At 43.6% G+C, this 13684-nt stretch overlaps 1 protein-coding gene across 1 annotated transcript; it reads right to left on the bottom strand.

Moving 5' to 3' along the window:
- Nucleotides 1-4288: 4288 nt before the first annotated feature.
- Nucleotides 4289-13481, bottom strand: MTURN (maturin, neural progenitor differentiation regulator homolog). The gene is made up of 2 exons (XM_026067997.1): nucleotides 13256-13481; nucleotides 4289-6594 (listed from the first exon to the last, which is right to left on the bottom strand). The coding sequence occupies exons 1-2, from the start codon at nucleotides 13460-13462 to the stop codon at nucleotides 6484-6486; spliced, it is 318 nt and encodes a 105-aa protein (XP_025923782.1). The 5' UTR covers nucleotides 13463-13481; the 3' UTR covers nucleotides 4289-6483.
- Between the last annotated feature and the right edge of the window lie 203 nt (nucleotides 13482-13684).

The following is a 13684-nucleotide window of genomic DNA, read 5'->3' as shown; positions in this document are numbered from 1 at the left end:
TCTTCTAGCCAGAAAAATGGTGGAAAGCACAATAAAAACAGTATTTGCATGGTGCAACATTATTTCTGCTTGCCGTGTTGATGTCTCACTGATCCCTGCATTAGTAAAGGAAAACTTGACAACAAAAAAATTGTTGTCCAGAACTGACATTTCCATACCCTGAAACATGGAAGTAGACGTCCTTTACACGCAAAGTTACCACAGATCTTTGCCTACATAAACAACAGCATGTCAATACAGAAAGGGAATTTCAGAAGTTCAATGTATTTTACATGAAACCAGGGAGTTACAGTGAGTAGTAACTAGTTCAAAGAAGGGTTTTTTTGCAGACAAATGAACAGCCTTGTTGCTAACCTGTAGATTTCTGTTTATGAACAAGCTCTTATTGACAGGGCAATGTTACGCGGCTCTGAAGAAACTGGGGTTTGTAATAATGCAGATGCACCTTAAGGTATTGCCCTCTTTAAAAAAAGTAGCAATGAGAAAGGAATCAAACCTAGAGCAAGTTATTGATAATTTGGCACAGTGAAGTGGCCACTGTGGGTAAGTAAACAGGTTTCATCCCCCAGCGAACAATGTACACTTGCCACAGACATCAGATACCAACACTGCAATTAGTAAATCTCAGAAGTCTGCTAAAAACCTGAGGGGACAGATTCTGGTCTCAGAGTATTTCCTATCAGAGGTAACAAACAAATTTAAGGAGAAGCCTCTATCTTCTTTATTTTAATATTTGCCTGGGAAATGAAGGCCCTGAGCCTGCTCCTTTGGCTTCACAGTGACTCTGCAGGGGACCACCTCAAACATAGCTTGTGACAGGGTCTAATAGCCCGTTGCTTGAGTCACTCCTGCCTTGCTGTCAAGCGAAGGTTTTCCAGCTGCAGCTGACTGCAAAAAAAGGCTGTTGGGGAGGAGGGGAGGCCCTGCCAGAATTAAAAAGCTAAAACAAAGCATTTCCCTGTGCTCTCAAACTGCAGAAAGGGTCATCCATTTAGAGCCCCTGAAGAGATCCTTCCCCATTTCCCATGTCCCATGGGCAGTCTAAAGCCAGTCAACACTGAAAAAGGGGACCTATAGGCTGGACCAGTGACAGCAGTGGGAGATCTCATCTTCTTGATGCCTAGCCAGCGAGGTCTCAATGAGTCCTGATTTTCAGGGTGGATTATTTGGCTGGAAATCACTGCCTGTGAAAAGATCTTGGGTTTGGCACTTAAAATCACTACTCTCTTCTGTATAATCGCTGCCTGGCAAGGACAGCTTATGAGTCTTCAAGGGGTGCCCACATCTACCTCACACCCTGTGAGAAGATGCTGCATGTGCAGAAAGGACAGCGTATCCACACAGGGCTGCTGTGACCAGCATCGCACCGAACTGCRGTTCACCCTGATGCACCTGGCCGCAAGCAGCAGGGCCTAAGAAGTGTTTCCCTCCCCCTCTCCCTGCTTTCCCTCTTCTGGGGGTGGCAATTTCTGAGAATGGAGCAGCAAGGATGGACAAAGTAGTAACCTTGTCTCCTGCCACAGCTAAATCTGACTGTGAGTAACAGGCATGGACTTCACCCCTGCATCCTAGTGAAAGATGGGAAACGTTGAAAGAGGCTGGGAGTCTGTCCTATATGGCAGCTTTCCAAAGCTATGTCCATAAGGTCATTGCAACTGATTTTACTGTGACAGTCTCCTGTCATGCCTTCCAGAGAGGGAGAGGCCAGCCACCTCCTAAGCAATGCTGTAGCAGAAAATCCTCCCCACTGCCCCAAGCCTCTGTCTCACACAGCACACCTTACATGTGACACAGCACCAAAATGCAGTGGGTTAGCATGCAAGTCACTGCTGCAGAAAAACTAACTCTGGTTATTCCCACCAAAAGCGGTATTTTTACAAGCATGCAGCTTTCAAAGGCACAGTACTATGCAAAGAGGGAAACTGTCTAGAAAACAACCGAGGAGGCTGGAGGCTGAGCTGGAGAAGCCTAGCAGGGTTCAGGTCTTCATGCTCCGGGGTGCATTATTCCCCACATTTCTGCTAGGAAATGGCTTGCAAATTTTGTCTCTCAAATTGGTTGCCTGCATCATGAGCAAGTTCCTTAGGAGTTTTTTATTCTGCACCTAATAAAACAGCTTCCTGCTCCCTGATTGTTGCTCCTACCTACTCCCACAGTATCATAAATAATAATGTTGGGGAACAAAGGAGAAGGTTTTTCTCCAGCCCTTCTTCCCTCCCTCCCCATCTCAACACATTCACTAGGCAAGATGTTAACAGAAACACACTCCTGAGGAAAAGGTAATTTACAGAGCAGCTTTTTTATAAACTGCATAGGCTCAATAAGCAGATCCTTGACAGGATGGTTTAGGTTGTCTGAGAAATCCCAGCATCTCTCTGAAAGGGTCTTTTCTCACTGTTGCCCCTCCTACCCCATCCAGTTGTTACATCTCTAAAATCTGTTCTTTCCTCTGGCATCCCATGTATTTCTGATCCCCCCAAGCAGCACTCTGCTCATTGCATTCATGTAACTCATATTCAGATACTCCAGTTCTGCAAGAGGCTCTGCTCTGGTATGTTTATATTTAGCTAGAACATGAAAAGTCTATGAGAGAAGGGCAAGGGAGGAGAAGGGAGACTCCTATGTGTCCCTTCACTAATGGCTTGCTTTGAGGATAGGCAATGATAATGCATATCTCTCTTCACGCTCAGATCTAAAAGCACTTTAGACACTGGTGGGCAAATAATACTAATGGCCTCTTTTACAAAAAGGCTTAAGGTGGGACTTTCAAAGGAGTCACCCTGCTCCCACTGAATTTCACGGAGGCTTGGGTGTGTAACTCCCAGAGGCTGCCTTGAAATCCCAGCCTCCAAGATTTGCCCAAAGCTCAGAGCAAGGCAACAGCAGAGCTCTGAATCCAAATCTTCTCACTCAGGCCCCATTTACACGTGTCTGCAAAACTAGTGTCTCAGTCTGGCAGCCTAGCCACTGGGTCACACTGCCCCAGTTAATTATTGAATGGCTAACCTCAAAATGTGGTGGGAGTGAGGAAAAAATCAAATACAACTGAAATATAAAAATAGCTTGTGATACCACTAAAGCAGTTTCTCATCTCTTGCATCATTTGATAAGTACAGAACAAGTAAGATGATAACAGAGAAATGTATTTGGTCAAGGTCTAAGCAATCAATATTTTTTGATAAAATACATTCTATATTAATGCTCATTCACATTTAATACACATGTAAATTTAAAGTTTCTATGTATAAAATTCCAGTTTAAGTGCTACCTCGTAGTGCTTCAGTTCAGCAGTGGGGCTCAACACGTTCAGTTCCCAGCAAAGTGTTGGGAGACAAGAGCGTTCAGCTCTTTGCAGGACCAAGCCTCACGACCCCTTTGGAGGGCCTGGTCCTGCCGCCCTCCTTTGAACAAAACTCTTGCTGTCTTCAACAGGAATTTTGCCTGAATGGGAGCTGCAGAAGGGCCCCCTAACTATCAAGCACTTGCACTCTGTTGTGGAAGTCACTCAAGTAGCATATGGCGTTCCAAAAAAAAGTGAGTTAGTTAATACAGAAAATAATTTATCTACATAATTTACAGCTTTATGTTTGCTTACAACCATATTAATRCTCAACCGCTCATTTATACATCAATCAAAATGCAGGCAAAGGTAGCAAAGTGCAGTATACATTATAACCTTCTGTGTGCAATTACCAAGCACTGGATCTTCCAGTCTTTCATTTCATGAATTCCTGCTTAGTCCCGCTGTAATCCAGAGCCTGATTCTCCATTGCCTTGAGTCTTGTGGACTCAACTCTTAATAGCACTTAGGCCTGTTCATCCATGTCCACACCTCCACCAGGGGCCCCGAGCACCGCTGGGAAGCTGCAAGGAGCCTCAGGCTGCGCTTCCCTCTGGCTACGCATTTCCACCCTGCACCATCCCCGCTGCTGTGCTGGCACCCTCGCCTGTGTGGCCACACGCTGGATCGGATCAGACGCCTAATCCAGCCGAAAAACTGTCTGCCAGAAAAACCGCAGAAGGTTATCTCCTGGCCAGCTCAAGTCTGCAGCCCAGCCCAGGACACGGGGCCACGAGGAGCTGTGCTGGGAGGACAGGAGGCAGGCGGACATTGCCACTGCGGGGGCGTCCTGCCAGGAGACGGGCAGAACCGGGCTTGTGCTTGTGCTTGTGCTTGTGCTTGTACGTGTGTGTGTGTGTGTGTGTGTGTTTGTGTGCACGCGTGCACTCGGTCACTCGCACCTACGCAAAACAGGTGAAAGCGGCTAGCAAACCTGAGTGGTAGGATTTTGCCTCCAGCTTGCTCTACTGTAAATTACGTCTTCCATTACATTATAGCAGAGGAAAACCAGCCCCCCAAGGATCTATTTACATGAGCTGCAATCAAAGGATTGGATGCTATGAAGAAGATGGTTCTGCAGTAAGTCTCTGCTTAAGGTTACGGCATCATTTTTAGCTGGAGAGGGAAAAAAAAAACCCTTAGGGACTTAAAGCAGGGATGGAAAACACCGGTCTTGCACTTTATTTTAGTAAGCAAAAAGCCTATTGCTGCTGTACAGTGTTATACAATGAACTGCCACAGTTCTCACGTCACTAGTCCAAAGAAAATGTGTTGCAACTATCATGTTGATGCCTGCATGCCGAAAGAATGTACAAAGTTTTGTTAAGTTCTGATCCTTTTCAACTTTTTCAATATTCTTAAGCTCAGACTTTTATAGTGCTGCAGACACTTCGGTGCCTACTCAGATATCAAACACCATCCTGGTTACGGAAGGTCTTTGCCTCAGATTGAAAAAATCAAGTGCTATGCATCTCTCAAGCCATCATCAGAAATGTAAACCACCAACAAAACTCACTCCCTTAAATAACCTTGGAAAAAATGTCTTTAAAAAGATCTATTGAGAAGGAGACACTGCTAACAACAGGTTTTCAAAATGGTGCGAGTTGTTTCTGGGAGTCGTCCAAGCATTTTCTCTTCATTCACGTTTTGTTTTTATAAAGCTAATTCTGTATAAAAGGGATTTGAAGCATGTGACCTTCATTTCATGATTTTAAAAACTTTGGAAAAATGGAATAAATTTAGAAACATTTCATTTGATTGTGGAAAATAGCTGCATTACAACAGAATCCCTTGGTTTCTTATATCTTCAGTACAAAAGGCAAGTAAATAAAGAGACCCTACATCTTCACTGTGTGGCACTCATTGGAGTCATTTAAATTATGCAAAACAGCTATAAAATACGAGGGGTCTTACTCCCTTTTACACCAAGATCCTCTCAAACCACTCTGAGGAGCAAGTCCCAGCTGAAGTAAACCCTCTGCTTCACTAGCTTTTATATCGGCTGAAGCCTGGYGGTACAAAGGGGCTGTGAAGTGGTCATGAGTTACCTCTGCAGCCCCCGTGAGGCCTTTTTACCTCTCCAAAGTGACACAGTGGCCTTAGTGTTAAGAGACAGGTCTTGCCCTTCTGGTTGGGTAGTGTTTTAGCTCCCCTCCAAAGAGGTGTAAATGCCCCAGCTAGCTCAAAGACTACACACACCAAGGACTGGAGTGAGGAAGAAGTCCAGCGTAGTTTAAAGAGTCAGGTGCTGGTTTATACCCTTATGGCTTCAAAGTTAAGTTGCACTTCAATTCAGGATACTGCAAGATTTGAATAATAATTTATCAGCATATTAAAAACAGTGAAGTTTAAAGTTGGTTTTCAGGCAGAAGTGGGATATGCAATGGCAATTTTTAATTGGTTCAATTTGTCCAAAAATAGCATTTAGCTTTGGATCGAACCGTGTCAAAAGGTTCCTTATAATGTGTACTGTTGATACCAAAGGTTTAATTATGCCCAGTGATTAATCCAGCACTTGTAAATTCAGGTGCTAGTAAAATGACATTAATATGTCTCACACAAACACTCGCATGGATTTCCCACTTCCCATGATTTTTGTTAAGCCTCCCTGTGCACCTCTGCAGTACTGACCACTATTAAACTACTGTTTTTCAGGAGAAATCTCTCAAGGTTCAGTACTTTGTCTGGTAGTATAGAGTCAAAAATCATAGTCATTGAACTAAAAAGAAAAGTGCAGATTGCATTTACTCTCTGCATTAATTTTCTCAGTAAGGTCACATGTGAGTACTTAGCACTCTAACCCAGCAGTTCCTACATTCAAAGTACTCTACATTCATGCCAATGAATGTTATTCTCAAATACGAATCAAAGAGACAGTCAGCAACAAAACTACTTCTAAACTGATAATGGCAGAATGCTACCAAGACAACTCCATAGAAACCCCACTGAAGCAGGAGCAAAATTCAGGTCACTTCTTAGCAAAGCTCATCACAGTTTTTTTGTGTTTTTTTTAACCGTTTTTAAAACTTTTATCCTGGGAGCCAGATAGCCCCGGGTGATGCGCTAATTCAAATAGGCTAACGTGGGACCACATGACCCCACCTGGTACCAAAGGATTCCGAATTTTTTAGCTTCTCAGAAAATTACTGCTGACTGACACCCATTTGTTGGTGATCGGCTTCTGGTTCTTCTTCTTCCACATCTGCGTTATATTCTTCAAATGCATCATCATCAACATCTGGAAGCCCAAGTAACTACAAAGAAGAGAAAATACTGTGTAATAGTGAATTACCCACTCATGCAATTTCGCTGCAAATCTCCATACAATGCCTAGATGCCATTTCTTAAAAACGTCAGATCCTAGAATAATAGTATTACATAACAATTGCGACTCTCYTTCTGTCCCTCACGTGACAGAGAAAGATTTGAAAATGCATCTTCACACCAAATTAAGCGCTCAGAGACCAGAAGATAAACAAAACCAAAGCAAAGCACTTTCAAAAAGCTTTGTGTTTTTCCCTGAGGTCATATCACAATTTTATGAGTGTTTAGACTTGGCAGTGGTTTAACTTCAAAAAGAACCATGGTAATACTGTAGCAGTAGCTAACTCAGTTTAGATTTGTGTTCAGTAACCCTATAAAAGCCGAAAAGAAAGCATCCAAACAGACAAGTGGCTAGTACGGAGTAGGTAGAGAGTCCCTAAAAACTGAAGATGCTACCATGTGAGTGCTTCTCTTGAACCCTTCCCTCCATTGCTCCAGATGAAGGTTTGCACGCTGGGTGTAGTGAGCTCAGTGAGAAACACTCTGTATTCAACTCGGAGTTGCCCAAGTCCCTTTAAATTTCTGCAAATTAGATTTGGGCTCCTGAAAAGCTGCCAATCTGTCTTCCTCGGACAACGTTTGGATACTGCCACTCTGATGTTCCAGATTACTGTAACGGCACTTGTTCACGACAGGAAAAACAGCAAATATAAATGTTTGAACTTTTCCCCTCTCCTCCAAAAGGTTGCCAAGCCAACACAAGTCAGAAGGCAGATAAACCAAATAATAGTCAAAATAATGCATCTGTTCTGGAAATCTCATAATAGAATTCTACATAAGCTGCTATTAATATCTACAGAGCAAAATCATATGCCAGGCATTGCTGGGAATACTGTGTGTTTAGCTTGCCAGGGCTGAGAGAGCAGCACAGGCGCATGCAACACCCTGTTTGGAGTGTGACACAGCTGTTATCTCACAAAAGAGACAAAACCCAGAAAAATCAGGAGGAGTGTGACACTTGCTAGGTGGTAGTATGAAAATGAGAAGGTGGTGGCAAGGCAGATTTTTAGCGACCTAAATTAATTTCGTCTGCTATCACCATTTCAAAATGATTCAGTGGGTACAAACACAATACACAGAATTAGGCTGTGGGTCCAGTGAAGCTTGTATTTTTCACTGGCAATGTGAGAAAACCAGGTTTTGTGTTGTAGGATTTTTTGGCAGGGAACTGGAAGGAGAATTTGCTGACTAAAACCCCTCCTTCACATTTTAAAAATACTTCTGGAGAGACCCCAAGCTGAAAACATTCTTCTTTTCTGATCAGAAAAAAAAAGTAAATATTACTATTTGTATGTATTTTTCAAATCAAATGTTTAACTGAATGTGAAGCTACCTGGTTCATTCTCAGGATTTGGAGTTTTCATTTCATTTTGAAGCTATAATTAAAGTATGCAGCTTTTAAAATGCAAAAACAAGGCCTCTTGGCATTTTTATTCATCGGCATTTCTTTTGGCTAAATTGATTCAGTGTATTCAAATTAGTGTCTTGTATTGCTCAGTTTGGCAGAAAGAGCTTTGATCACTTCTTTTTTTTTTTTTCGCCCAGCTCTAGCTATAATTCCTCCTTGATGTGCAGGGAAATGAGCCACGTGAGTAAGAGTCTCATCTTCGTTTTATGGGATGCTGCCTTTCCCTTGTAAAATTAGCAGCGAAAGCACAACATACGTGACGAGAACCAAAGAGGCAGGCACCATCCCGTGGCACAGGGAAGGAGCCTGTCTGGGAGTTGCCCGTGCACTTGAGCACCCYGAGGCTGGGGCTAGTCCGCCAGGTCTCATCAACTCCCACAGGTCTCCCACCAATGTTCATTATTTTCTGCACCACAGTGGCAAATCAGTCAAGGGCTTGACCCCAGCGAGGACTGGGGTCCGAAGTGCTGGCAGCTGCACAAACATTTGGGTCACAGCCGAAGGAGGGAGGATAAAGCTTGGGGCACAATAAGATGATTAAGACGGTGCGAGCTGACCCCGGACTGACTCCCACGTCGTCTTCTTTCAAACGTAGTTTCTGCTTCTAGTCTGTATCTACCGCATACTTTAAAATGTCAGCTATCCAGCAGACTGGACAGGACCTTAATGGAGAGCAAAAATAAGGAGGAAAGAGGCAAAACTGGAAGCGTGCAAAGAGAGAGTGAATTCACCAGCCAAAGGGGCGAGGAGAGCAGAAGGGCCAGGTGGGATGCACAGGGAGAAGGCAGGCGGGAAGGTGGCAAGGAGGGAAGGCAACAACTCGCGGCAGCGCCGTGAGCGATGAAAAGACAGTCCCAACTCCATTTATTCTTTCAGGCCAAGTTATCCATCTGTTAGGCAGTTTTGGGAGATAAAGGGAAGGTCACTGGGATATGTATGAATTTGAAGACCGTGAACCAAAGGGCTTTTACACTGCAATCTCCCCAGTTTAGATGTAGCCTTTTTGCACTGAAGGTACCGCCCAGCGCAGGAGTCTGGGAATTTGCTGCTAAGCTATATGACTCATGTTTTGGTTGTGTGTAAACTCTTTTGGTTGGCGTTGGGGCCCTGCAGCATTTTTTGTTTTTATTTTTTTTAGCTTTTTCAAAGTGCCCTGATTTTATACAAGTAATCTAGAAGTTTGTAAGTAGCAAACTCATGAAACCATGGTGATAAGGCCTCCTCCCAAAAGCGAACATACAAATACACCAAAAAGCCCACAACCCACCCAAGTACGAGATGGAGCTTTAGCAGTGCACATGATGCTACATGAGAGAGAATGTGGTTGTGTTGAATGTTGGTGTGAAGGCACTAATCTCCAGGCAGATGTGCTTAGAAGCATGAGTGTGGACACCTCTGCCTGTTCCCAGGCACTGAAAGGGCGCGATAGAAACAAAGGTGCCTGAAGAGCTGGGACACGCTGAAGCAAATAGTGTATTTCCTCAAGAGGCAGCAAAAACCATTAAAGCAGTGACCTTGGATGGGAGATGGAGAGTGTTAACTAGAGCCAGGTTCAGAAGCTGACCTGAAATTTGAAACAACAGTTAATTTTCTCTTTTCCTTCTCTCTTCAGACAGAAGATATCTACAGAAAGGTATTTTCTTGTACAGCAGACAATGCAGAAAACCCTTTTGGAGATATTAGGTGAGCCTTCAGAAATGCACCTTTCTTAATGTTTTTTGGGCACTTCACAAAAGCACGGGAGACATGATCACCCTTGCTCCAAGTGGAGCCGTTCCCCAGCTCCACAGGAGTGGGCTCTCCTGTTCCAAACCAGAGGGGAGGCTGCTGCTCCCAAGCTGGCTTGCACATGCCCAACCATGGGTCCATGAGAGGCCCTGGCCCTAAGCCTCAGGCCAGGACACCTGCCCTGGTGTCTGACCCACACATAACCTTCACACATCTGGGGCTTTGCGGCTGAGGGGCAGTCTCACGTCAGGCTGGAGGCAACACCAATTTTGCTCTACACAAACCCTCTGCAAGGGAGTGCTCTGAGCCAGAGTGATATCTATACTGTGTGGTGTCTGGGGCTTTTGGACACTCCCTGAATAAACACGGAATAAGGCAAATTATACACCTTTGTGGAAGTCACCCTAGGAAGGCAGTGAAAGGCAGAGACAACATCTTACCCCCTTCTCTCCTTTGTCTAGCACAGGTTAACCAACACTTTTAAAAACCCTTGCCAAAATACCCTGCCTGTAAACTGAACTGTGTTGACCCCTATAAAGCACAGTGGGAGATGTCTGAAAGCAGGGAGGGTTGGTGAGCAACACCTGGATCGCCCTCGTTGCCTCCCTACTCAACACACCGAACAGCTCGAGGGTTTGTGCCGGGGGAAAAGGAGAGGATGAATATCCCTGTCATTCACCAAGAGCAATGTCAATCACTGGAAGTCACTGCTCTCATCACCTCAGAAATACAGGCAGTGAGATCTCTTGGAACCATGAACGGCCAGTTGACACCTCCCTTGCTAAGCCACAGCTCTGGGGTAAGCGAGCAGAGACGCCGTTGCTGCTCATGCATGCACAGAGCCAGCCTGGGCTGAATTATCAGGCGCAAATCCATCTGAGAGCCTTCGGTTAAGGAAGGGCATGTACATGGCGTGCCACAGAAGCCACAGCCAGCGTTTCCTAAACACTTCTGTTCTATGGACCCTGACAAAGGTTTTCAAAATTGTGTAATAATTTTGGATGTCTGACTGGAATACCTTAATGAAAAAGACTCTTAGAAAGTGCTTACCAACCAAATTCTAAAAAACTGGCTCCTTCTCCATGTCCCAAATTGAGTATCCAGAATCATTAGACACTTCAGAAGAGCATGATCTGACCTTCATCATACAACTATTTTCCTAAACTGTCTTTTTTCAAGCTGAAATTTGCCAGACAGAGGACTTTGGATAGAGGAGCAGAACTGTACTGCCAATGCACTCTTACCTCCACACTCCCACAAAGCTTATTTCATTAACAAAACAGGTCTAAATGACAGCGGAAAGAAAGAAGTAATGCCAAGGAAATCATCTCCCAATACTGATAAAAAATGTTTTTTTCTGGCAAAGGCATGAGGGGGTATAAAATGACTGTTTCCTTATATCTATTGTAACACGCTTCACTTTTAAAAATCTATCCTACTGGCCATGTGTTTTTTTTAACAATTACAATGAGAGAAAAATGTCAATACATTTCTTATTAGACTTGTCTACACACAACCATGCATTGAATGATAAAACTGGTTTCATTAGATCAATGCAAACCTCTTGACACTATGTTAAAGAAAACTCAGAGAAACTTAATCTGTGTAGTATATCCAAGAGAAAATGAAGAGGTGTTTGATTATAGTCTGCAAGAGGTCTCTGATAATTGAGGACACTGTTCGCAGGCAGACAAAAGCATAATAAAATTCAACAACGAGGAAGCAGAACTAGACAAATTCTGATTAGAAATAAAAGATAATTTTTCACTTGAGTGTAACTAATGATTGGAAGAAAAATTGCCCAGTAGTGCTGTAGCCTTTAAGTTATGTGAAGTCTTTAAATCAAGACCGGATGCCTTTTGAAAAGATGCTCCAGCTCAACCACAATTTGCATGCTTGATTGTAGGAATCATTGGGTGAAATCTGATGTATTAGGGAAGGGCCCAGACTAAAGTGTCACAATGGTTCTTCTAGCTTTGAATCTTCTTATTCTGAAGAGTAGCTTAACGTGGTTTGACTGAAGCCAATTTCTCATCAGCTTAAGTTACGCTGAAGTTAAATGTGGTTTGAAATGAAATAAGTGATTTGTACCAATTTAATCAAGTCTTTCTGAAGTCCTCTTTAGTTAAACCAGTGAAAGTTTCTCCTCTAAGACACAGCTTTTTTGAGTAGGAGAAAAGAGTTATGAAGATTCAAGAGCTGAATATTGTCCTGGGAAACATACTTATATTTTTATATGTTTTCACAATTACAAGCAGCTGTACTGATGGATCAGATTTCCAGTCCTTTCTAAGAAAAGTGTGCATCTGTTCTATTTATTTTCAGTCTCTCAAAGGATTCTTTAAAATGATGTTCTTTTATGTCAGCCAGCTGTGGCCGTCCGTGGCAATGCAAGGGTGTAACAGAGAACACAGGGAGGCCCAGTGTTTTTGTATCAGCACTCCAAGCCCTCCCTTTTGCTCTGAATACTTGGGATAAATTTGCAGTCTTCTTGATTAGTCAGCCAAAAAAACAGAAGAGGAAAAACTGTCAACATTTTCAGTTAAATTTAAAAATATACAGTGGTCAGCTTTACCATGGACCTCAAGGGAGACACGGGGAAGAAGCACAATACTAGCAATGAACTTCTGCTCTTTGTTGTACCACCCCAGGTACCACAGGCCGAGGCACTCAAAAGGAGAGGTTGTACCAGGGGGGATTTGGCAAATCAAATGTCCCGGAAGGACTACGGCCAGCCTAACAAAATCACCTCACCCTGACAAAACACAGGCTTTAACCCAAACCTTAGTGTTTAGAAAGAAGAGAGAAGGTTGAGCAGCAGCACAACAGAAAAATACAAGCCCCCTTCCCCACAAAACCCAGCTTCCACTCCAATCTCTTCTCAAGCAGCGATTAAACCAGCATTTTCAAGTATCAAGCAGCAACCACCCTAATGGTAAAATCTAAACCTCTCAATTTGGGGGAAAAAAAATCCAACCCTAAAATAAAACACTATGACAAGAAACTGTGTTTCTCTCCATCTTTCCAGAGGTTTATTCTCACTATAGAGATCCTTGCAAAATTCCCAAATTCCAGTGCCAGGAAATAAGTTGACCACAAAGTCCTGCATCGCTGCCGAGTATCCTGTTCCTCCAAGCCAGCGCTGCATCAGCAGCCCGYGGTCCACCTTGCAGCTGGGGAGCTGGTGCCACTGGCCAGGACATCAGCTGGCCTCCCGCCCCACGCGGGAATCCCATTCTGTCAAGTGCACAGCTAGAAATAAAAAGGCAGCTGACTTCCAAGAAACAACTTGCAACTGCCTGGCATTAGCTTATGTGCTAATAGCACTGCATGCAGGCAACTGATGGGAGAAATAAGTCACGGCAAAAGGAAAACTATCTTACTCCATCCAGTGATAGCCTACTAAAAGTCACAGATAACTGTCAATATTTACAAGGAAAAAAGGAGGCACTTACAGGTCTGAAGGATTTGAAGACTTTTTCCAATATTTCATGGAGTGTCTTTTTCCCACAGGAAGAGATGTAATCCTGTGCAAGCTGCAGAAAAGGTAAGCAGTCCTCACTTTCACTCCACACGTGCTGAAAGCCAACAGCAACAAAAGAAAGAAAAGGCATTAACAAGCATTCACGCTGACCTTTTTGCACGATTTTATAAGGTGACATGTTGTAAACATGTGCCAAAGCACACTGGGCCTGCAGTTCATATCCGTACTGAGGACAGGCATGGTGYGCTATTTCAAAAGCCAAGCAAGGTCCAATATTTTTAAAGCAGCACCCAGAGGAAGGATTTTGATTTTATTAACTTGATTTTATTAACACAATGAATCAGAAAGCAGGGAAATCAATCATCCAGAAGAGAAGACTTCCTATGATTGCACTGGTAAT

This window comes from Apteryx rowi, unplaced genomic scaffold (assembly GCF_003343035.1).
Source record: "Apteryx rowi isolate R43461 unplaced genomic scaffold, aptRow1 scaffold_266, whole genome shotgun sequence".
In the NCBI taxonomy this organism is placed as follows: domain Eukaryota; kingdom Metazoa; phylum Chordata; class Aves; order Apterygiformes; family Apterygidae; genus Apteryx; species Apteryx rowi.
This window is presented reverse-complemented; position numbering and strand designations above follow the sequence as displayed.